Source organism: Cavia porcellus, unplaced genomic scaffold (genome assembly GCF_034190915.1).
Source record: "Cavia porcellus strain 051 isolate PalLab524CR breed Dunkin Hartley unplaced genomic scaffold, mCavPor4.1 scaffold_6, whole genome shotgun sequence".
Lineage (NCBI taxonomy): Eukaryota > Metazoa > Chordata > Mammalia > Rodentia > Caviidae > Cavia > Cavia porcellus.
This window is the reverse complement of record NW_026947489.1, coordinates 41,065,899-41,091,730: the sequence shown is the minus strand read 5'-3', so window position 1 is coordinate 41,091,730 and position 25,832 is coordinate 41,065,899. Positions and strand designations below refer to the sequence as shown.

At 39.0% G+C, this 25,832-nt stretch overlaps 1 protein-coding gene across 2 annotated transcripts in view; it reads right to left on the bottom strand.

The window, feature by feature from the left end:
• Nup210l (nucleoporin 210 like) overlaps window positions 1–25,832 on the bottom strand; it is a 128,019-nt gene that overhangs the window by 22,602 nt on the left and 79,585 nt on the right. For both annotated transcript variants that reach the window (XM_063250482.1, XM_063250480.1), the window contains 10 exons: window positions 13,714–13,841; window positions 13,028–13,160; window positions 12,438–12,500; window positions 11,960–12,139; window positions 10,705–10,785; window positions 10,487–10,618; window positions 6,799–6,957; window positions 5,129–5,220; window positions 1,989–2,163; window positions 446–621 (listed from right to left, as the gene is read on the bottom strand). In XM_063250482.1, the coding sequence (XP_063106552.1) occupies window positions 446–621; window positions 1,989–2,163; window positions 5,129–5,220; window positions 6,799–6,957; window positions 10,487–10,618; window positions 10,705–10,785; window positions 11,960–12,139; window positions 12,438–12,500; window positions 13,028–13,160; window positions 13,714–13,841 (1,319 nt within the window). The remainder of the gene's footprint in view (window positions 1–445; window positions 622–1,988; window positions 2,164–5,128; window positions 5,221–6,798; window positions 6,958–10,486; window positions 10,619–10,704; window positions 10,786–11,959; window positions 12,140–12,437; window positions 12,501–13,027; window positions 13,161–13,713; window positions 13,842–25,832) is intronic.

The window sequence follows — 25,832 nt, the reverse complement described above, 5'->3', positions numbered from 1 at the left end:
CTATGTAGCTTAGCCAGGCAGGCCTTGAACTCACTGTGTAGCCCTGGCTAGCCTTGAACTAAGCCACAGTGACCCTCCAGCTTATGCCTCCCAATTGCTGGGCTTACAGGCCTGTGTCCCAAGCCTGACCCCCAGCCTGTTTTTGATCCTAAAAAGAGAAATAAAGATTCCAAATTCTGAATGTGAAAGAAGTTATTGGAGCTGCTACCTTAATATGTAAGGTTTCTACCACAGTGTCAACAATCTTCCCACCACCTTGGGATTAGGAAATGAACCCAAGGCCTTTCCATTGAGCGATATTAGTTCTTTTTTATTTTGAGATATGTTGCTAAGTTGCCAGCCTAGGTTCAAACACGCAGTCCTCTTGCTTCAGCCTGCCCTAGTGCTGGAATGCCAGAAGTGCACCACACATAGCAGAAACATTGCTTTGACTTCTACATCATACCTGTTTAGAGACAGATAAAGTTGAGTGTTGTGGGTATGGAATTTCTCTCCCATGCTGTTGTAAAAGTGAACAATGAAGGTAAGAACCATGCCCACGGGAAAGGCTGACAGGGTCCTTCCTGAGGCTGTGTACAGCTTGGGCTGGCTGCTCACCTGCAGGTACTTCACGGGGGCCACCTGTGGAGACAAGATCTGCTTCTGCAGAGGGGATGCATCAGTGTCAGCCTGGCTGTGCGCAACCAACCGCAGCACTGTGCAGCCTCAAGTAGTGAGTCCCAGGTGTCTTATCAGTTAACCAGGGATAATAACATCTACCTGGGTGGTTTTATGGTAGTTAAAAGAGATAATATACATAAAAGGACCCAGATAGTGGCTGGAAGAGGGTGGACATTTAATGACTAACATTTTTCCACATGCATTTAACCAATTCACCTCTGAGGCCTCTTCTTTATTTGATCTTAGTCAAAAGACCAAAACACAAGACTATTTCTAATGCTAAAATTTTAAGTCTATATCAAAATCAGATTTTCACAGCAATAGTTCTATACTCCTCCCACACACCCTTAATTTTTATTTTTCTACACAACCCTTTTATTTTTATACACAAACTCGTTAGTCAAAGTTGCTTAGAAGACAACTATATCAATTTGAGGCTAATATCTTTTATTATAAAAGGCTCTAACGTACATTTTGATTTGGCTTTTTAAAAAACTTGATGATTTACAACCACAGCAGGCCTGGCTTCTCTTGAGGTTCATTTCTGGCATCTGTAGCTGTTTCTAGTTCCCTAACCCCTTGGTTTGTTTTTCTTTTTAGGTTTTTTTTTTTTTGGTCTTTTTCGTTTTTATCGGTACCAGGGATTGAACTCACGACTGCCCACTTGCAAGGCAGGTGCTTATGCAGGAGCTAAATCCCCAGCCCCGTCTTTTTAGGTTTTTTAAGACAGCGTCTCACTATGTAGTTCAGGCTGGTCTTAAACTCATGATTATAGTACAGGTTTGGCTGTGGCAGTCCTCTTGCATGAGGCTCTTGAATGCTGGGATTACAACTGTAACCACCACACCCAGCTAGCAAACTTTCTAGGTCTTTTTTTCCCTCCTACTTCTTTTTTTTGTTTTAATCAGTACTGGGGATTGACTTCACGACCATGCTTGCAAGGCAGATGCTTAAGCCTACTGAGCTAAATCCCCAGCCCCTCCCTCCTAGTTCTTAAAAAAAGGAAATTTGTCTTTTAAAGCCACAGTATTCCTTTTATTTGTTTATTCATTTGTTTTCATACTGAGGATAGCACCTAGGGCTTCATACCTACTAGTCAAGCCATCCCTCCAGACCCTTTCTTTCTTTTCTTCTTTGTCTTTTTTTTTTTTTTCTTTCTTGAAACATGTTTTCACTATGTAGTTCAGGTTGGCTTTGAACTCACAATGGAGTCCAGTTTGACCTTGAATCCACAGTGATCCTTCTACCTCAGTCTCTCAAGTGCAGGTATTAGAGGTGGGCACCATGGTGTCCAGCTCATTTTGTTTTTCTTGAGTGCCTCAACTTACCTGGACCCCAGTTATGGTTGTCTGGTTCAGTCCGAAAGGTTCTACAGAAGTGACTTCCAGCACCGCAGTACCTGCAATGGAGCCAGCTTTCAGGAGTCCTGTGCCATCCTCCTCAATAACGGAAGAATTAGGAAGACACTTGAGAATTCGAGTGTTCACTAAGGCTGCTCCCTCTCTAGAAGCCAAACAGGGTAAGAGAGACTCTTAAGGACTCTTTCTGGCCAGAGGGAAGGAAGGGAAGATTTCCAGAACCACTACTTGAGTCCGTCCTTTAGGAAACTACTTGGCATTCTTTCTCTACATTGTGTGCTTATTTATTCCTCAGGGAAAAGTCTGCCCTTTTTTGGGGGGAGGGTTGTTTTTATTTTTTAGACAAAGTCTTGTAGTCTAGGCTGGCCTTGAACTCATTATATAGCTCAAGCTGGTGGACCTTGAGGTCCACCTGGCTCAGCCTCCCAAGTGCTGGCATTACAGCTGTGCTGCACCAAGTCTGGCAAAAGTCTCTCTTTAATCATGCTCATATATTATTTCCTTTTCTTTTCTCTTTGTTTTTCTGTAAGTGGGGATTGAATCCAAGGCCTGTCTACTACTGAGCTATATCACTTGAGCCCACTACTCCCTTTTTAATTTTTATTTTTAAAATTTTATTTATTTGTTTTCAAGATAGGGTCTCACTATATAGCCCAGGCTGGCCTACGGCAGTCTCCTAAATGGTGGTATTATAGGTGTGTACCACCAGGCTTGGCCATTATTTGTTTTTTTAGATAGGGTCTCACTTTGTAGTTCAGGCTGACCTTGAACTATGTAGCCCAGGCTGGCATTAAACTCATGGAGATCCTCCTGCCTCGGGCTACTGAGTGCTGGGATCATAGGCATGTACCACCATGGCTGCATTTCACTATTTCCCAAGACCTTTTTAACTTTTTCTTTGAAACAGGGTCTTACTAAATTGCCTAGGTTTGGACTGAAAATTGTGATCCTCCTGCCTCTGCTTCCCAAGTAGCTGGGATTATAGGCATCTACCACCAGCTTTGGCATGTTTATCTTTTAAAAACTCAAATCCAGGCCAAATGATGTAGCTCAGTGGTACAGTGCTTGTTTAGCATTACAGGAGGGTTTGTGTACAATGCTCAGTATTGAGGAAAAAATGTAAATCCTATTACATATTGTGATGATTGATACATTGTATCAACTTGAGGAGTTTAGTTTAACTAAGTGACTCAGCAGAGAGCCAGGATGTTTGTAAACATCTTCATCCTATTCAAGAGGAGGGGAAGGAGATGGTATGAGTGCTACACCTGCACTAGGGGGTAGAGCCTGCTTAAAATGTAAGGGAGGAAAAGAGGCTTTGTTCTGCCCGCTTTTGCTCTCACTGCTTTTGTTGTCTTCTGCACCTTGAACTGTTGCCCCTGTGCCATGCCTCCTTGCCTTGGAGCAAGTTGATTATGGACTGAAACCCCCACAAACTGTAAGCTACATAAACCTTTCCTTCTTTACTTTTGGGTGTCAGGTATTTTGTCCTAGCAATGAGAGAAAAGTAAGACATATATTTTCGTTAAAAATTTATTCACCCCGCTGGGGATTTGGCTCAGCAGTATAAGCACCTGCCTGGCAAGTGTGAGGTTATGAGTTCAGTCCGCAGTACCGGAAAAACAAAAAAAGGAAAAATTAATTCACCCAACTTGAAACTTGAACTTTGAAAACAAGTATTCAAACAAATATTTGGGGTTTTTTTGTTCATTTGTTTTTTGTTGGTTTTTTTTTTGGTACCAGGGATCGAACTCATGACCTAGCGCTTGCCAGGCAGGTGCTTATGACACTGAGCTAAATCCTCAGCCCCTCAAGCAAATGTTTGTATGTGAACATTTATAATAGTAAAAAAGTAAAAATAAGGTCAGTCATAGTGCTTCACATTAAAACCCAGCAGGCCTCTTGCTAAGTCAGGAGGATCACAAGTTTAAGGCCAGCCTGGGGTACCTATCTAGACCCTGTGTTTAACCCTTGCCAAGAGTAAAAGTCACCTAACTGCCCATCAATGGGCAAACAGAAGGTAGTTTTTTCATATATCTGTAATGGAAAATTATTGATCATTAAAAGGAATGAAATTTTGATAGATGCTACACACAAATGAAAGAAGAAAACACAAACCATTGCTGGGGGTTTAGCTCAGTGGCATAAGAGCCTGCTTGGCAAATGCAAGGTTGTGAGTTCAATCCCCAGTACCAAATTAACTAACTAACTAAATAAATAAAATAAAACAGTTGCTATCCTAGGATTCTATTTCTATAAAATATCCAGAAGCGTTAATACTATAAAGACAGAAAGCAGTCAGTGTTTGGTAAGGGCTGGGAGGAAGGGAGAATGAGGAGTGATTGCTTAATGGGTATGGAGTCTCCTTTGGTGGTGAAGAAAATACAAACCAGGAGTGGCAGTGCACACCTGTAATCCTAGCACTCTTGGAGGCTGAGCCAGGCTAGCCAGGAGGACCACAAGTTTCAGCCTAGTCTGTATAACTTAGTAACTCAGAGAGACTCTGTTTCAAAATGAAAAATAAGGAAGTGTTGGAATGCAGTTCAGTGTGAGGCTGTGGGTTCAAGCCTCAGAACCAACGCCAAAATCAAAATCAAACCAAAAAAAATCAGTTACACAGAGGTGACAGTTATGCAATACTGCCCTAGAATTTGCATTTTGAAATGGTTAGTTTTGGGTGAGGGTTGTGGCTCAGTGGTACAGCACTTGCCTACATGTAGGAAGACCTACATGTGTTCAGCCCCTTTTATGGGGCTGAAAAAAAGGTATTACGTTACGTGAACTATTTGTCTACAACTAAAGAAAGGGAAGGATGGTTCTTTCCATGGGCAATGTTTTTCTTTGTGTTATTGGAAATATGGAACCCAGGGCCTTCCATATGAGGCAAGCACTTGATCATTAAGCTATATTGACTTCATTTTTTAAAAATTTGAGGTAGGGTCTCACTAAATTGCCCAAGTTGGCCTTGAACTTGTGACCCTTCTGCCTCAGTCTCCCAAGCAGCTGGGATTATAGACATGTACAACTGTGCATGACTCCACATGTAATTTTTTTTTTCTGCTGAAAATATGTAAAGTTAGAACCTGGCCCTTCTTTTCCTTTTCTCTTACCTGTTAGTGTAGAGTTTGAGTTGAGAATTCATTGGCATTAGAATCTTCTCAGGCTGGTACTCTGAATTGAAAAGTCGGAGTTTTTCAAACACCTATAATGAGAAAATAATGTTTTCCTCCTTTATGGAAGAAAAAAATTATGACCTTTACTCATATATAGACCTTAGCAAAATGCTAAATAAGTGATAACTGTAAGTCAAAAGTCTGCCTAACTTGTAGTTAGTCTAAAAATTTCCACCAAACTTCTTTCCAAAATGAACCAGGAACTTGAAACAAATCTAGGTAGTATACTAGAAAATGTAAATAACATCATGCCTCTTTGCTCTCCCTGCTTCTTTTTTTAATTTTTATTTATTTATTTATTTTTGCTCTCCCTGCTTCTGACTGAAGGACTGAGCATGTGGCAAAGTTTACACTTACTATAGCCTCCGTACTATGTAGATATAAGATACCTTTGAAACTTCTAGTTTTGGTTCTGGTCACCTGAAGTGAGATTTGGAGACAGAAACCTACAGTATTAAATCACTATGGGACACCATCTAGTTATTCTACTTCCTAGTAAAGTGTTCTTTCTTCTTCCTTACACTAAATTACAAAATTAAAACCCAAAACAAAGGGAATAAAATCAGCCCAAATTCAGAGGCAGAGAAACTTACTTCCCCTTCAGAAATGGTAATCTTGTTGGATGTAGGTGGGATTGCCTTAGTTTGAGGCCAGCTTGGGCTCCATAGTAAGTACAAGGCCAGCTGAAATCCATAGTGAGATCTTGTCCCAAAAAGCCAAAAATAACAGCAATGACAAAATAAGGTTGCCTGTAATCCCAGTACTTGGGAAACTGCGACTGTAGTTGCAAGCTCAAGGTCAGCCTTAACTGTATAGTAAATCCATGCCTCAAAAAACAAAGTAATAACAGCCCCCCCAAACCCAATAGGCTTGCACAACTTTCCATGACAACCCACACTGTTTTTCCCAGATGCAGTGTGTCCTTTTATCTTTGCTCTCTCCCTCTTTTCTATTTACTCAGTCCAAGCTTGCTCTGCAGAGCTACTTTCTCTCTCATTCTTTATTTTTGTTTTCTTGAATAAATCTTAACACTGCTAAACAAAACAAAAACAATAGCCAGATATGGTAGTGCATGTCTGTAGTCCAAGCACTCAGGAGGCTGAGGCAGGAGGATTGTTGTGAGTTCAAGGCTAGACTGAACTGCATAGCGAGACTCTGTTTCAAAAATAGGCAAACAAATAAACACACCAATAAAGGGAGTAATTTAGTTCTTTTAAGTCTGAGATCATAAATAGAAACTATTTATATTCTTACAGCCTACCAGAAGTTAAGATAATATTTCATTCTACTAGGAAATACTGCAGAACTAAATGAATATATTATAGTGCCTCTGTTAGACGTAGCAACTTGGAAATGAGCCTGCTTATAGTGTGGGAGTTGATGGGAATACATGTGCCAAAATTGTAAAGTCAATATTACAGAACTAATTAGCAGGAATGATAAAATTTAGGAACTACAAACCTGTTCTTTGGATCCCTCTAGCAGTTTTTCTCTTTATTCTAAGCTTTTCTATTTTACATTCCCAGCTCCTAAGCTTTTCATAGATGATAAGGGATTATAGCTTTCTCTCCTTGATAGAGAGGAAGAATACAAGTTTGGGAGCTTACCAGGATCTGAATTTCATCAGACAGTTCCAATACACTTCCCTCAAACTGCCCAGAGGAACTGTTCACACAGCGGACAGTGACTCTGATACTGGTCCTGCCAGCTGCTTTTGTGTGAACAACCATGGCAAAGTTATTTTCTTCTGGAAGCTGCAGGGAAACCTAAAGATTGCAGGGATAGATTGAGAAATATTCATGAGTAAGAACCATGCTCTTCTTTGTGACAGAAAGTAATGTATGTTGGAAATAGCTATGAAGAACTAGAATACTAGACAAGAGCTTGTTTTCATAGTATTTTCTTCTTATTTCTCACAGCACAGTGACCACAAAAGTAAACCCCTGTTGGCAATGCCCAACTAATTGTGGGAAACATCTAGGATTCTTTCTTTTCTTTTCGGTACCGGGAATCAAATTCATGACCTCACATTTGCCAGGCAGGCACTGTGCCACTGAGCTGTATCCCAGCCCTAGGATTCTTTCTTTCTTTTTTTTCTTTCTTTCTCTCATTCGTTCATTCGTTTTCTTTTCTTGAGACAGTCTTGCTATGCAGTTCAGGCTGGCCTTAGGCTTTCTTTGTAGCCCAGGCTTGCCTCAGATTTGCAACAATCCTCCTGCCTCAGCCTGCCAAGTATTGGGATTACAGGAGCGTGCCACCACGCCTGGTTTAGGATCCTTTCTTATGGGTCCTCAGAGTCAGTTCACTGATAGGAAAAAAATAGAAGTGGTTTTCTTTTTCTTTTCTTTTTTTCTTTGGTCTTTTTGAGACAGGGTCTCACTATGCAGTTCAGGATAACCTTGAACTTACTTTGTAGCCTGGGCAGGCCTGAACTCACAGTAATTCTTCCGCCTCAGCCTCCAACTACTGAGACTACAGGTGTGCGCCACTATGCCCAGCTTTGGAAGTGATTTTTAAAGTGGGTTTACAAGGCTGGGGATTTAGCTCAGTGGCACAATGCCTGCGTGGCAAGTACAAGGCTGTGAGTTCAATTCCCAGTACCAAAAATTTTTTTAAAATGTGTTTACAGTTGAAATGAGAATGGAGAATAATAGAGCAAATGTACAAATCATAGAGTTTGGGGTCATGGAAACAAGGGAGCAGTTAAAAAAAAGAGGTTTTTGTTTGTAGACAGGGTCTTGCTGTGTACTTCCGGCTGGCTTTGAACTCATTGTATAGCCTAGGCTGGCCTCAAACTTGCAGTGATCTTTCTGCCTCAGCTTCCCAAGTGCTAGGATTACAGGTGTGCACCACTATACCTGGCTGATTTTCCTATTTATCTGGGAGGTCCTTATTTTAGGCTAAAATTGGCCATCTCCCCTTGTGCTTTACTCACCATTGCAGTCTAGACTGGATAAAGAGAGTTAGAACACGCAGACTGCTGATAAGGAAGAAATGGCCAACGTTAAGGGAGATTTATATTGAATTTACATAAATATAAGTACTTACATTTTACATAGCCTTCCTTTTCAGCACTCATATCACTTCCTGTCTCCCCTGCCTGCTTGGATCAGCAAGCTCTCTTGACTCAAAATAGAACCTTGACCTCCAAAACCACCTTTTCCTCCTCCTCAACATAAAAACTCTCATTTTCTTAGTGCAAACTTCAATCACCTATCTGGAAGAAAGTCCATACTAAAGAATGAGAGGTTTTTAATAGTTTCATTGAAATGACTCTCTAAAAAATGGCATTTCCACAGTGTAGGAAATCTACTGTGCAGGGCATGGTGACCTTTCTGTTGCCCATTCCATCATCCAATTTGCTATGCTGCATCTGAAGCAGCAAAGACAGTATTCCTTTGGTTCTCAATAATTTCTTTTGCTAAAGAAAAGAATGTTGCTTTAGCAGGGTTTGGTGGCACATATCTGTAATCCCAACACTTGGGAGTTTGAGGCAGGAGGCTGGTCATGAGTTCAAGGCCAGCCTGAACTATATAATAAGACTCTGTCTCATTTGAGAAAAAAAAAGTGGACGTATCCTGCTATTTGTTACTGAAGAGCAAAAGCCAAATCCCTATGTTGAATTATTCCCAACTAAGCACAGTTCCACCTTTCTTCAATTCTAGATATAACCAGACCGAGGTAAGTCCCTGACAGATGGAAGATCTGGCTGCCAGTTTCTTTCAGTTACAAATTTAGGATATGTTTAGAAAGATTAACAATAGATGTTTTTACATTTTCCAGATTTCTTTTCTTTTCTTCTTAGCTGGCTCCAGAAACATTCTAATTCTACAGAATCTGTAGTCTCTCTTTTTTTCTCCCAAGGTCCAACTCTGAGTCTTTATTCTTGTTGACAATGAATTGTGATGGCTAGATTAGATAGTTCTTCCTCAGACAGAGCCCAGACCAAGGTGACTGCCTCCTGCTCAAATCACTGGAGGTGGATTCCAGCAAACTGATGATCAGCAACAATCTGACTTGTGTTGTTGCTGTTTGCTACAGAAGAACATCATCTATTTTCTTTGTGTTTGTTTTTCTAGTTTTGAAAACAGGTTCTCGCTGCATAGTTGAGGCTGGTATTCAATTTACTATGTAGCCCAGGCTGGCTTTAACCTCCTGCCTCGGTCTCCTAAGTGCTGAGATTACCAGGATCTATTTTTTTTTTTGAGGTTTTATGTTACATGCATAAAAGCAACAAACCTATTTTCTTTTCTTTTCTTTTTTTTGTAGTGGGGATCAAACTCATGAGCTTGTGCTTGCCAGGCAAACACTATGCCTCTAAGCTATATCCTCAAATCTATTTTCAAAGCATAACATTTTATTTAAAAAAACCACATAAAATTTTAACTTGCTTTGTTGGATTTCCTCAAAGTCCATCCCAAGGACTTCTCTGGTTCCAGATACAGCAGGTGCTGAAGTGGAGGGAACCATGGAAGGCCATGTTAATTAATCACTCTTTTTAAATCCGCCATTGATTTGAGGGTCCCTGTCCAAAGTCAGATGTCCAACAGTGGCCACAGAAGCCTCATGGCACCACAGTCTCTACCCTATGGCTAGGGGAAGCCGTTCTGGTCCCATTCCCAAGAGGGCTTTCCTGTGCTGTGTACTGCTAATGGCTGTACCAATCATGAAGGGCGAGCAGGACTGTGAATGATTGAACATATGCCTTAACATGCTAAAATCAATGCCTAAATTCTGTACTTCATAATGTGTTACCAGATAGCAGTCATCGGCTTAAAATACAATATTATACAAAAATATAGTAAAGATCGTTTTAAGAGCTCTTTCCAGCAAAAAAATATTAAAAATCACATAGCATCATTTGAGACTTAAATTTGAATTGTTCACATGATTTTCAAGTTTCTGGAGTTCAAAGAACAAGACTCAATACTCTTGTATAGCATAGGGGAAAACATTGTATTGTTCAGAAAATGAATCAATCATTGGCCTAGCACAATGGTTCATGCCTGTAATCCCAGCACTTGAGAGGCTGAGGCAGGAGGATTGTTGTGGGTTCCAGGACAGCCTGGGTTACAAAATGAATTCAATTATGTAGCAAGACCACATCTTAAAAAAAAAAAAAAAAAGAGGGGCTGGGGATTTAGTTCAGCGGCATAAGCACCTGCCTTGCAAGCAGGCAGTCATGAGTTCAGTCCCTGGTACCGATAAAAACGAAAAAGACCAAAAAAGAAAAAAGAAAAGTAAGTAAAAACCCATTTAGCATTGGGGTAATATAATGAACAGATAAATTCCTACCTCTGAATGCCTAGGTACTAGATCCAACACATCCTTTTTGCTCAGGGACCAGTGGAATGTAAGCCCAGGGCTGGCATTGCTGAAGGAGAAAGGGCTCTGTGTACTGGTCACTCCGGTGACATACACTGGCATCTGAAGAAAATAAGTGGTATTGTGCTGTCTGACATTTGCACCCAGTATTATCAGAACTACAGACCCACACAGAGCCTTGTACTGACCTCAACGGCTGTGATGAGTCGAGTTGTAGCTGCAACAATCCTAACAGACCTTAGCCGAACAACTTCAATCTGCATTTCATCCTGCTCGATAGGGTACAGAGGAAACTTAGGCTAGGAGGGAGCACTGTGGGGTGGACAGAGATGCTATGACAACTAGTGTGTTGTGGTGTTTTGGGCATTCAGCAAAGAATCTCACACAAGGGGCTGGGGATTTAGCTCAGCGGCATAAGCGCCTGCCTTGCAAGCAGGCAGTCGTGAGTTCGATCCCTGGTACCGATAAAAACGAAAAAGACAAAAAAAAAAAAAAAAAAAAAAAGAATCTCACACAAGGGATATGTTTGCTTTTGATTGATTGATGGATGGATTGATTGAGCCAGTGTCTTACTATGTAGTTCAGGCTGAGCTTGAACTCACTATGTAATCCCAGCTGGCCTCAAACTTGCTGTGATCCACCTGCCTCCGCCTCTGAAATGCTAGCATTACAGGTGTACACCACAACACTCAGCTTTTTCAGCTTTTTCCTGTTTGTCTGTTTTGTTTTTTTGCTTTTGTTTTATAAGAATTCTTTAAGGATAGGGATGATGTCTTATAACACTACCAACTACGCTGGGTTTTTCACTATAGATTTTTTGTTTTTGGTTTTTTTTGAGACAAGGTCTCACTTTTTAATTTTTTTTTTTTTTTTGGTACCAGGGATTGAACTCATGACCTCACACTCACCAGGCAGGTGCTTATGCCATTGAGCTAAATCCTTGACCCTCACTTTGTAATTCTTGAACTCACTATGAAGCCGAGGCTACCCTTTAAGTAGTCTGACTAGCCGTGAACTCACATTGATCTTTCTGCCTCAGCCTTTCTGCATTTTTTTTTTTTTTGCAGCAGGGTCTTGCTATGTAGTTCAGACTGATCTTGACCTCACTAGGTAGCCCAGGCCAGCCTTGAACTCACTGCAGTCTTCCTGCCTCAGCCTCCTGAGGTCTGGGATTATAGGAGTGTTCACCACAGCTAGTTACTAAAGCTTTCTTTCTTTCTAAAAGGGTTTTCCTGGACTGCTGACACCCTCTCTTCACCTCCCCTCCTCTTCTTCCTCCTTAAATCCTCAGTATGGTTTCCAAATGGAAGAGCATATGGGCATATAGCTCAGCAGCATAAGTGCCTACTTGGCAAGTGCAAGGTCTTGAGTTCGATTGCTGGTACCAAAAGAAAAAGACAAAGGAAGAGCAGAAGCAGAACACAGTGAAGAACTGATTGATACCTGGGAAAATACAATGACTTTGCCAGTATCTTCATTTACTGTCTGGATGGTGCCGTGGACCACAGCTGTGCCAACCACTCTCCCTGTAACTTGGCCCCTCCTATTAACGGCAGCCACAGTCTGATTACTGATGGAGAAGAGAATGATAGATTGGGGCTGGGGACCACCTTCACACATCACCTAGAATTGAAACACACAGCAAGTGCCTAGAAAGTCGGGGAGAAGTTGTAGTTTCCCAACATTTTGTGCAAGCAAGCTCACTTCTTCATCGCCCTCTGCTTCCTTAACACCACACCTACATGGCCTCAGACACAGAGGAAATGCAGTGCCACATCAATCTACACAAGCCCAGAAGCAGGGGCGTGTGGTGTGGTGTGTGTGTGTGTGAGAGAGAGGGAGAGAGAGAGAGTCAGACAGACAGACAGTCTGTGTGTGTACAGAGAAAAGGTGTGTGTTATCTTTCCGCTTTCATGGTCACCTGCATCATGTTAGCTGGAATCAGTGTCATTTTCTCTGGAACAAGTCTGAATGGAGGAAACACCTTAAAGGAGAAAACCAAAAGGACATCAGTGATTGACAGGAATTAGTTTCTTTTTTTCTTTTCTTTTTTTTTTTTGGCGGTACCAGGGATCGAACTCATGACCACGCTTGTCAGGTAGGCGCTTATGCCACTGAGCTAAATCCCCAGCCCTTGAGGTATTAGTTTCTAAGAAAAACTCCTACTTTATGTAGAACGAAGTTATACAAATATATTTATTTTTATTTTATATACTATGGTAAATTTACAAATAATTACTACATCATCTCACTAGAGCAAAAGGGACTATTAAAATTACCTTTATGATTTGTTTTATTTTGCTTTGTTTTGAGACAGGGTCTCACTTTGTACTTCAGGCTTAGCCCAGGCTGCCCTCGAAAGCATGGCAATACTCCCACTCTAGCCTTCTGCAAGCTGGATGACACTACACCGGGCTCAAGTGATTTTTAAACTTGTGCAAACCGGACATAAAAGGTTGAACAATACTAAATAAATTGAAGCGCAAATTCTGAATGAGGCTGTATCCTTACTTCAATGTGCCGAGGGGCTGATGTGAATTTTCTCCCCATCTTGTCTCTGGTGGTAGCCACGAGTGTGGTTTGCCCAATTGTGATGGCCTGAAGAACATAGTTTTCAGAGTACACATCCTGCTCCTCTGTTGGTCTGCAAGGGTCAGTGTATTTTTAGGAGAGAAAGAGTTGGTTAAGAGAGTGGTTGGCTGGGCATCTTTTTGAGATGTAACTCTGTAACTCTGGTTAAAGGGAAAGAGTCAAGACAAATGTCATGATAATGACAGGAAGCTCCCAAGGAGCTAAAGTTGTCCTATGACAACAAAGGAAGGAGAGTGGTAGAAACTCAGACTGGCAAAATTGGAATTCTTGCATATTTCTTTCTCAGAGTAGAATACCAGTACCTCTACTTCTCAATAGACTTTTGAAGGTCCTTTAGCCAGCAGCACTCCCAAAAGGTCCCCTCCAGGAGAAACTTCAGAGATAAACATATTAATGACACACACGATTTGGTCCCCAACCAAGACAGCTCAGGACATAATATGCATTTTGCAGAGAGTGAAGATGGGAAGAGAGGGTGAGTAAAAGAATCTTGCAGCAGACAATAGGAGAGAACCTGAAACAAGCTAAGGGGACACTGACCAGGCTACCAGGAGGGAGAATCCCATGACAGTAAGCACAGGAAGAAGTACTGATAGGGTACTCACGTCAGGGTGATAATGGCCGATGCAACCTGCAGCTTGAGTTCCATGTTTCTGAAGTACTTATTTCTGAATGGGTGTTTGGAAGAGTTGAGAACCCTCACGGTCACTAACACAGTTTTGCCTATCTCAACCTAACCATTTAAAAAAAAGAAGAAGAAAAATGAAAAAAATGAAAACAGATTGTAACAGAGGTGTCTCACTTGCTAAAGAGAGTCAACTCCTTGCAGGTAGCAAACTTTTTCATTCATAATGTTCCTGATTAGCCTTTGATCAAATGAACCTAATCTATGTGTATTATGTATTTTAGATAGTTTTTTTGTTTGTTTTCTCAGTACTAGCAATCAAACCCAGGGATGCTTCAACCCTTGGACTACGTCTCCAGCCTTTATTTTTAGTTTTTTTTAGACAGAGTCTTGCTATATAATTCAAGCTTTCCTTGAACTCACTTTGTAGCCCAGGTTGCCCCCCTTCTACTCACAGAAAACCCCCTGCCTCAGCCTCCCAAGTGCTAGGATTGCAGGTGTGCAACACCATGCCTGACAATGGATGGCTTTGAAATCACTATGTATTTGAAGCTGGCCTCACACTTGTGGCAATCCTTTTGTTTTAGCCTTCTAAGTGCTGGGATTATAGGTATGCATCATCACTCCCTGTTTGAGTCTTTAGTTTTTTAAATTTTAAGATAGCATCTCACTAAATTATCCAAACTGTCCTTGAATTTGAGATCTTCCTGCTTCAGCTTCCTGAGTAGTTGGGATTATAGGCAGGCACAACCACTGAGCTTTAAATTGTCCACTAACACTTACTTATCTTCATCTTCATCATACGTAATGCTGAATGGTTTTTTTTTAATTTAAGTTTAAAGAGGGTAAAACTAAATGTAACAAAACAGAATAAAGCAGATAAGAAAATGTGACACAGATTTCAAAACAAGACAACAAAAGATGATCACTGTCTATCATATTGTCTCTTATTTTCTTCTAAATAGTTGTCCATATCTTCATACACAATAAATTCATACAAAACAAAATAGTACTAGATTGATCAGAAGAGGATGCTGGAACAGAGCTCCAGAGATCCGGCCATGGAGGGACTCAGACAGCTTATTCGCCCGCTCTCTTGGTAAGCGTCTGCAGCGCGGGCCAGGAGAACAGAGCTCCAGAGATCTGGCCATGGAGGGACTCAGGCAGCTTATTCACCTGCCCACTTGGTAAGCACCTGCAGCTTGGGCCTGGAGAAGAACCATTACCTGTGAGCCTACTGCCACAGGAGCTGAAAATCAAGCACCCTTCTTCCACTTGCCCCCTCCCCCCTTACCTACCTACTGGGGATAGATGTTTCAACATCTCTTGGGAGGATAACCATATGCAGTATAGCAAACATGGGGGATTTCCTTCTATCTTCTGTTCAAAGGCATAGGTTGTTTTCACTGTTTTATTATGTTTCTTTTGCTCTATTCAGTATTCTCAATTGGTTTTACAATGTTCTATTTTTGGTTTGATTTTACAATACGTAATTGACTGGACAGCTATTGTTAAATTAAAGAGATATACAATAGTACTTATTACTACTATCCCAGTGTCTTACTGTGAAATCCTCTACCAATTTCACTGCATTGTCTCGATCGGCTTTGTTCTGTCTTGTGCTGTTACATTTTTACTACTTTCAAAATTAAAAAAAAATACATGTTAAGACTCATGCATGTGTAGAATGTATAAACAGTTTATGAGAACTGATCTTATGACAACTGATGAAATGAACAGATACTTTGAAGAAAGGAGACATTAAAATAGCCAGTACTGGAGTGTCATAATGTGAAACCCAGCAATAGTGTTATTCTTTGTTCAGAGTGATATTAACCTGCTTGGGTTTATTCAAAGTCAACATAATTGAAGATAGGGGTAACTGCATATATGTTTAAGTGTATAGGATTGATAACTATATTTCTAAGTTTTTGATGGATAGTTGAACAGAACTGGTTGCAATCTCACTGTTTGAATCCCCACTTTATATGCTCCACTTTTGTATCTTGAATAACTATTTGTAAGAAGACAATCTGTAATCATCAACTAGTGATTTCTTACCATTTATTTTTTCTTTGAAATTATGTATTATTTCTATCTGTTTTCTGTTTTTTTAAGTCTTTTTTTAAGTTCAGTTTTAAAAAGAAGACACTACAGTACCCAGTGCTGATCATGAAGTGTCTTGATGTGAAATCCAGCAATACTATTATTCTTTGTTCAGAATAATTTTAACCTGCTTTAGTTTGTTTAATCTAAATATAAATGAAGATATGGATAACTGCATGTATGTTTAAATGTATAGGACTGACAACCATGTTACTAAGTTTTTGTTGGACAGTTGATTAGAACATTAGCAGTCTCTATTTGAATTCCCACTTTACATGTTCCATTTTTGTACCTTGAACAACTATTTGTAAAATGACAATATCAACAAGTGATTTCTTACTGTTTTTTTTTCTCTGAATGTATGTACTATTTCTACCTATTTTCTGTTTTGTTTAATCTTTCTTTAAATAAAAATTTAAAAAAAAAAAGAAGAGGATGCTGCAGGCATTTTAGGTCTTCAAAACCAGACAATAGGGAAGTCAACAAGGGCTGCCATAATGTCTCTCATTCTCTTCAAAATAACTGTCCATATCTTCATGTATGCTGAAATTAAACAATACAAAACAGACTAAAACCACTCTCAACAAAGAATAATAGTATTACTGGATTCCACAGCATGACTATCTGGAATCAGCACTGGTTACCATTAGTGTCTCTTTTTCTTCAAAGTAGATGGTCATTTCATCATGCATTATATAACCAATTCTCACAAACTGCTTAGGAGAAGTTCTACACATGTATGAATATCTACATGTATACCTACCCTTTCTGTATTACAGGGAAAAAAACGAAACAAACAAATTCCTAGAAAAACACGAAACAAAAAAGACAAATAACAATAGCAAAGAGCCTAAAACACTGACAATATAGGCCTTCAAAACAAGGTAATAGGAGCATAACTCGGGTTGTTATTTTACATAATGATCTTCAAGAGTTCCTCAGATCACTATACAATAATATGCACAATTGTTCCAAACCTATGAATGTTAACTATTTTGTTCCAAGAATTTATAGAATCTGTAGTACAATCATCTTAGCTATCCTGTGTTTATATAATTTTAGATTTTTTTCTTTTCCCTTCCTTTTTACTTTTCCTCATTTCCCCGAGATATTATTTTTCCCCTTTAAGCAGATTCTTATCCTTTCAATGTATTTATTAAGTTTTTTGTATCTTATGTACTCTTAGCATTAATTACACTAGGGAGACTATATGGTATTTACACATGTGAATTTGACTTTTTTCCACTTATGAGTATGGTCTCGAGTTGCATCCACTTATAAGTATCTCAATGTGAATTCTTCTTTATAGCTGAGTAGTACTACATTGTATAAAACCACCACTTCTTTTTTATCCATTCCTCAGTTGATGGGCATTTAGATTGTTTCCAGAATCTGGCTATTATAAATTATGCTTCTGTAAACATGGATGCACATATATCACTGTGGCATGATGTTTTCAGTTCTTTTGGGAATATGCCCAGAAGTGGAATAGCTGAATCAAATGGGACTTCCAATCCCAGGTTTTGGAACCTCCAGACTGAACTCGACAGTGGGTGCACCAGTCTACACTCCCACCAACAGTGCAGGAGAGTTCCTTTTTCCCTTGCAACCTCTCCAGCATTTGTTGTTGGTAGTTTTCTTTATCTTAGCCATTCTTTCTGGAGTGAGATGGAATCTCAGTGTAGTTTTAACTTGTATTTTTCTAATGACCAATGATGCTAAACATTTTTTAATGTATTTATTTGCCAATTGTATTTCTTCATCAGAGAACTGTGTATTCATCTCAGATGCCCATTTTCGGAATGGGTCTTTGAATACTGGGGATCTGACTTTTTAAAATTCTTTATATGTTCTATACAGAAGTACTTTGTCTGAGGGACAGTACACTAAGATTTTTTCCCAATTTGTGGGTTTTCTTTTAACTATGCTGGAGATTTCTTTCAACATGCAAAAACTCTTTAATAGGACATGATCCCAGTTATTGGTTCTGTGAAGTATTTCACATGTAGTTTGATTCTTGTTCATGAATTCTCTACCTACTCTGATGTTTTCAAGATTTCTGCTTAGTTTGTATTCCAACAGATTTAGTGTTTGTTTTAATATTTAGCTCTTTGATCCATTTAGATTTTAGTTTAGTACATGGTGATAGGCATGTGTCTAGTTTTAGTTTTCAGCATATGGACAGCCAATTTTTCCAGCACCATTTATTAAAGAGACTATCTTCTAATGGATGTGTTTGGCCCCTTTATCAAAGATATGGTGGCTGAGTATGCTTGTAGTTGTAGTTGTATCTTCTAATCTATTCCATTGATCTTCAGGTCTGTTTTTATTCCAATACCATGCTGATTTTATTACAGTAGTTTTATAGTATAACTTCAAGTCTGGATTGTGGTGTCTCCTGCTTTGTCTCTTGTTTACTTGGTCTGGCTAGTATTTCCAGCACTATATTGAATAGAATTGGTGATAATGGACATTTTTGTTTTGTTCCTGATTTTAGGGTAAAGGCTTTCAGTTTTTGGCTGTTTAATATGATGCTGGCTGTTGATTTGTCATAGATGGATTTTATCATATTGAGGTAAAGGCCATCTATTCCAATTTTCTGTAAGGTTCTTATCATGAATAAGTGTTGGATCTTATCAAAAGCTTTTTCTGCACCTGTAGAAATGATCATGTGGTTCAAACTTTTGGCTCTACTGATATGGTAGATTAGATTTGTGTATGTTGAATTATCTCTGCATTTCTGGGATGAATCCCCCTTGGTCATGGTATATAATATTCTTGATGATTTGCTGCATTCTGTTTGCCAATATTTTATTGAGGATTTTTGCATTTATGTTCACTAGAGAGATTGGCCTTTAGTTCTCTTTTTTAGTTGGGTCTTTCTCAGGTTTTGGTATTACGGTAATATTTGCTTCCAGGAATGAGTTAGGGAGGACTGTTTCCCTTTCAGTTTCATTGAAGTGTTTGAGGAGTGTGGGCATTAAATCTTCTTTGAATTTCTTGTAGAATTCTGCAGTGAATCCTTCTAGACCTGGGCTATTCTTTGTTGGTGAAGATTTAATTACATTTTCAATTTCATTAGTTGAAATTGGATTATCATCAGTTTTACGTCTTCTTTTTTTTTTTTTTTATATTTAAGAGGAAAAAGAGAAAAACACAAAACAAACCAAAGCGGCGTAAGGGTACACGCAATACAGAACTACAAAACAAAACAAAACAAAACAAAACAAAACAAAACAGAACAAAACAGAACAAAACAAAACAAAAAAACATAACAGTAAGAAATTACCTGCTAGTAGATTACACACTATCTTCTTGAAAAAAGTTCCTCAAATCACAGTATCAAAGAACACAAGGTGGACATTCAAACAGGGAGACTGCAAACAGCTGTGTTCAATGTTCCAAAAACATTGATAAAGTCAGCTATTTAACACCCCCAAACACACTTGCTGTTATATCCGTTAGAGCTCTTTTTTTTTTTCCCTGTCTTTTTTACAACAAAATTTACACATCTTGGATTTTATTACTCCTTAGTGCTTATTACTTTCTTTGGGGGGGGAAGAATACAGTCAAATATGGCAAAACAAAGCTGTCAGTCAATACCAAGGATAGACATAGCACATGGTGTAGAACAGAGTACAAGTTTATCAACAATGGTTATCAACGTTGTCCCTTGTTTCCTTAAAAAGAATTGTCTATCTTATTAGATATTATAAAGTTGGACAAAACAGTAGAGAACAAGACCAATAAAACTTAGGCATTGTAAACATTACAGGACTTCCAAAGAAGACAATAGTCAAACCAGAATGGGTATCTTAGTGAATCTTATTGTCTTCAAAGTAGTTGCCTATGTCTTCAAACTTGATACTATCATATAGAATGGAACAGAGTCTAATCAGTCAAAACAAGATCGTGGGAGTACTACAGGACTTCAAAACAAGTTAATAGGAAATCGAAAAGAGTTACTATTTATATATCCTAATTTTTTTGAATTTTTTCTTTAATTAAGACAAACATAAGAAATGACTAAATAATTTTTTTTGAAACAATAAGGGGGAGATTGAGATAAAACAGGACATAACAATATAACAATAGAGGTCACAGCATGACTGTTTCAACAACCTAGTACTTCACCACCTTATAACCTGACTTAATAGTAGTTACCATAGTGTCTTTTTCCTTGAAATATTTGGATAAAACTTCATATACTCTAGCTTCAAATATTTTCATATCAAGAAGCCCAGAATAAAGCCTTTCTAATTAATGAGTGAAAACTTTATAAGGCTTCAAGGCCACCTAATGGGGAATCATGATTACCACATATTTTTATATATTTGAATCATTATTTACATTAGGGAAACTATTCGGTATTCACACATGCGAGATTGATTTATTTCACTAATGAGTATGGTCTCAAGCTGCGCCCATTTATTGATAAATATCTCAATGTGATCCTTCTTTATAGCTGAATAATACTCCATTGTATAGAAATACCACAACTTTTTTATTCATTCCTCAGTTGATGGGCACTTGGGTTGTTTCCAAGATCTGGCGATTACAAATTGTGCTGCTATAAACATAGGTGCACATATATCACTGAGGTATGATGCTTTCAGTTCTTCTGGGAATATGCCTAGAAGTGGAATAGCTGGAATAAATGGGATTTCCAGTCCCAACTTTTTGAGAAATCTCCAGACAGATCTCCACAAAGGCTGTACCAGTCTACACTCCCACCAGCAGTGCAGGAGAGTTCCTTTTTCCCCACAGCCTCTCCAGCATTTGTTGTCGGTTTTCTTGATCCTGGCCATTTTTTCAGGAGTGAGATGGTATCTCAGTGTGGTTTTAATTTGCATTTCTCTAATGACCAATGATGATGAGCATTTTTTCATGTATTTATTTGCCATTTGCATTTCTTCATCTGAGAATTGCATATTCATCTCAGATGCCCATTTTTGGATTGGATCTTTGAATTTCGGAGGTCTGAGTTTCTTTAATTCTTTATATGTTTTAGACAAGAGGCCCTTGTCTGAGAGAGAGTTCACTAAAATCTTTTCCCAGTTTGTGGGTTTTCTTTTCACTATGCTGGAGATTTCTTTTGACATGCAGAAACTTTTTAATAAGAAGTGGTCCCAGTTATTGATTCTGGGAAGTATTTCCCGTGCGGTTTGAGTCCTGTTCATGAATTCTCTACCTACTCCTATGTCTCCAAGGTTTCTACCCAATTTGTCTTCCAATAGATTTAGTGTTTCTGTTTTAATATTCAGATCTTTGACCCATTTAGATTTTAATTTAGTACATGGTGATAGACATGGGTCTAGCTTTAGTTTTCGGCAAATGGAGAGCCAGTTTTTCCAGCACCATTTATTAAAGAGACTGTCGTTCTTCCAGTGAACCTGCTTGGCTCCTTTATCAAAAATAAGGTGGTTGAGTGTGTTCGTAGTTGTGGTTGTATCTTCTAATCTATTCCACTGATCTTCAGCTCTGTTTTGATTCCAATACCATGTTGATTTTACTACTGTTGCTTTGTAGTATAACTTCAAGTCAGGGATTGTGATGCCTCCTGCTTTGTCTTTGCTGCTTAGAATTGCCTTTGTGATTCTAGGTCTCTTCTGGTTCCAGATGAAATTTAGGAGTGATTTCTCTAGATCTATAAGGTATGTTGATGGTATTTCTATTGGGATTGCATTGAATCTGTATAACAGTTTTGGGAGAATGGCCATTTTCACAATGTTTGTTCTTCCTATCCATGAGCAAGGGATGTCTTTCCATTTTCTGAGATCATCTTCAATTTCCTTTTTCAGTGTATTATAATTTTCACTGTATAAGTCTTTCACTTCTTTCGTAAGAGTAATTCCTAAATATTTCATTTTTTTGCTTGCTAATGTGAATAGTCCAGTTTCTCTTATTTCCCTCTCTGTAAATTTGTTGTTCGTGTATAGGAATGCTATTGATTTCTGAGTATTGATTTTGTATCCAGCCACATTACTGAATTTATTTATTGTATCTAAGAGTATTTCAATGGAGTTTAGGGGGTCTTCTATGTAGAGTATCATGTCATCTGCAAACAATGATAATTTAACTTCTTCTTTTCCTATCTTTACCCCTTTTATTTCTCTTTCTTGCCTAATTGCTCTGGCTAGTACTTCCAGTACTATATTAAATAGGAGTGGTGATAAAGGACATCCTTGTCTTGTACCCGATTTTAAAGTAAAGGCTTTCAATTTTTGGCCATTTAGTATGATGCTGGCTGTTAGTTTGTCATAAATGGCCTTTATTATATTGAGGTAAGGACCATTTATTCCAATTTTCTGTAAAGTTCTTATCATGAATAAGTGTTGGACCTTATCGAAGGCTTTTTCTGCATCTATAGAGATGATCATGTGATTCTTATTTTTGGCTTTATTGATATGGTGGATTACATTTATTGATTTGCGTATGTTGAACCATCCTTGCATTCCTGGGATGAATCCCACTTGGTCATGGTGTATAATCTTCTTGATGATTTGCTGGATCCTATTTGCCAATATTTTATTGAGGATTTTTGCATCTGTGTTCATTAGGGAGATCGGTCTATAGTTCTCTTTTATAGTTGGGTCTTTCTCAGGTTTTGGTACTAGAGTAATATTTGCTTCCAGGAATGACTTAGGAAGGATTGCTTCCCTTTCAATTTCATTGAATAGTTTGAGGAGTGTCGGCATTAGGTCTTCTTTATATTTCTTGTAGAATTCTGCAGTGAATCCATCTGGGCCTGGGCTCTTCTTGGTGGGCAAGGACCCAATTACATTCTCAATTTCATTAGCAGAGATTGGGTTATTCAACAGTTTTATATCCTCTTGATCTAGCTTTGGTACTTCATATGCTTCTAAGAATCTGTCTATTTCTTCTGTGTTATCAAACTTTTGAGAGTAGAGGTTTTCGAAATAGGTGTTGATGATCCTCTGTATTTCTATTGGGTCTGTAGTGATTTCTCCTTTTTCATTTCTTATTGCATGAATTTGAGCTTTTTCTTTCCTTTTTTTAATAAGGTTGGCTAGGGGCTTATCGATTTTATTTATTCTTTCAAAGAACCAACTCTTTGATTCGTTGATTCTTTGGATTGTTTTCTTAGTCTCTATTGCATTGATTTCTGCTCTGATTTTTATAATTTCCTCTCTTCTTTTGGCTTTGGGCTTGACTTGCTCTTCTTTTTCTAGCTGTTTGAGGTGTAGCATCAAGTTATTTATTTGTATTCGTTCTGTTTTCCTGATGTGGGAACTCAGTGCAATAAATTTTCCTCTCAGAACGGCTTTCATTGCATCCCACAGATTCCGGTAAGTTGTATCTGCATTTTCATTTTCTTTTAGGTATTGTTTAATTTCTTCTTTAATTTCTTCTGTGACCCATTGATTACTCAAGAGTGTGTTATTTAGTTTCCATGTGTTTGCGGAATTTTTGCAGTATCCTTTGTCATTAATTTCTAATTTCAGAGCGCTATGATCCGATAATATGCAAGGGATGATTTCAACTCTTTTGCATTTGCTTAAATATGTTCTGTGAGCTAATATGTGGTCTATTTTAGAAAATGATCCATGTACTGCTGAGAAGAATGTGTATTCTGATGTTGTTGGGTGGAACATTCTGTATATGTCTATCAAACCCATTTGTTCACAGGTGTGATTCAGTTCTGTTATTTCTTTGCTCATTTTCTGTCTGGTTGATCTGTCCCTTGGTGTCAGTGGTGTATTAAGGTCTCCTGTTACAATTGTGTTACTGATAATTTGAGTTTTCATTTCTGTTAATAATTGTTTTATATAACTGCGTGCTCTGGAGTTTGGTGCGTATATATTTAAGATAGTTATCTCTTCCTCTTGGAGTTTTCCCCTTACGAGTATGTAGTGACCTTCTTTGTCCTTTATGGTCATTGTTGGTTTAAAGCTCACGTTGTCTGCAAACAGAATGGCTACTCCTGCCTTTTTTTGGATTCCTGCTGCATGAAGAATTGTTTTCCATCCTTTGACTTTCAGTCTGTGAGTATCTTTCTGGGTTAGATGGGTTTCCTGTAAACAGCATATGGTTGGATTTTGTTTCTTGATCCATTCTGCTAGTCTGTTTCTTTTGATTGGTGCATTGAGACCATTTACATTAATGGTTATTACTGTTAAATGCTGGTTAATTGTAGGAATGTTATCTCTCTGCTGTTGCATCTTTATCTTTCTGTTCTGTTTAATTATTTGCTTTGCTTAGTGGTTTTTTCCTTTGTGTATCTAAACTGTCTTTCAATATTTTTTGCAGGGTTGGTTTGGTGTTCATGAAGTTCTTCAGCTGTTCTTTGTCATGGAAGTATCGTATTGCACCATCTATTTTGAATGATAGTTTTGCAGGATATATCAGTCTTGGTTGGAAATCATTTTGCTTTAGGATCTGGAATACTTCACTCCATGCTCTTCTTGACTTTATCGTTTGTGCTGAGAAGTCTGCTGTGATTCTGATAGGTTTTCCTTTATAAGTGATTTGTCTTTTCTCTCTGACAGCTTTTAATAATCTATTCTTGTGTTGGATTTCTGGGATGGTGATTATTATATGTCTGGGTGTAGTTTTATTTTGGTTATGACTGTTTGGAGTTCTATATGCTTCACTGATCCTGATGTCAGTTTCTGATCTCATGCTTGGGAAATTTTCAGCTATTACTTCTCTAAATATCCTCCTGACATCCTTCATGTTGTCTCCCTCTCTTTCATTAATCCCTATCATTCTTATGTTATTCTTCTTTGCATCGTCTTGCAGTTGTTGAATTGTTGTTTCCTGGTTCCTTGTTATTTTCAAAAGATCTTTCCTTTCCTGTTCACTAGCTGCAATCCTGTCTTCAAGGTCTGAAATTCTATCTTCACTTTCATTAAGGCGGTTTTTACAACTTTCAGTGGAGTTTTTTATTTCCTGTATATCTCTGTGCATCTGCATTATGTATTCTGTTTGTTTCTTATATTGCTCGTCTAGGGATTCTATCTTTTTGTTTAGTTCCTCCAGTTTTTTATCTGTGTTTTCTTTAGATATATTTAGAATCTCTTTCATTTCTTTTATCATTTCTTCTTTTATCTGGGAGATTATTTCGAGTTTGAATTTCTTTAAAGCTTCCTGGAGTTGCTTGTCAATTTCAGTGGCTATTGTGTCCGATACATGAGGTGGATGGGATATATTTTCTTCTATATACATTGCTCTTAGGGTTTCTTGAGATGGGCTGGAGGTTTGAGGTTGTAATTTGGTCTTTCGTTTTGTCATTTTCCTATATTTCTGTGTTTCAAGTGTTATTTGAAAGCTTCCTCAGAATCTGTTGAAAATCCCCTTCTATGTTTGGAGCTACTGAGACTCTGGCGCCGCGCTACCCCAAGCCATTAGGCCTACAGAACCAGTGGCCCTCCTCTGCCTGCTCAGAACTCCGCAGTTCCAGATAAGCTGGGCCTCAGGGACACTGTGCGCCCACCTGTCCCTTGGAAGCTCCACAGTTCTTCAATCGCAGCCGGGTTAGGGTACTCACCACAGGCCGCAGTGCTTCAGGAACCTGTGGATCCTCCCTGGTTGCAGAGATATCCACAGTCCTCCAGACACATGGAGAGGCCGATGCAGGCACCCCAACTCTGCCCAGCTCCTCCTCTGCAGACCAATGGCCAGGCGCGGCAGCTAAACAGGCTGGGCTAGGCTGGTAGTGTGGGCCAGCCCACCTATCGGGAGCTCAGCAGGTCTCCAAATGAAGCCGGAATGGGGAGGCTGATGTGGAAGCCTCAAACCCACCTCTCTCCTTCACTGCACCTGGAAGCCTGGGGGTACTCCAGCAGTCTGGGTGCAGATATCCAGAGTCCTCCAGACACGCAGAGAGGCCGGTGAGGGCACCCCAGATCTGCCCAGCTCCTCCTCTGCAGGCCTATGGCCAGGCGCGGCAGCTAAACAGGCTGGGCTAGGCTGGTAGTGTGGGCCAGCCCACCTATGGGGAGCTCAGCAGGTCTCCAAGTGAAGCCGGGA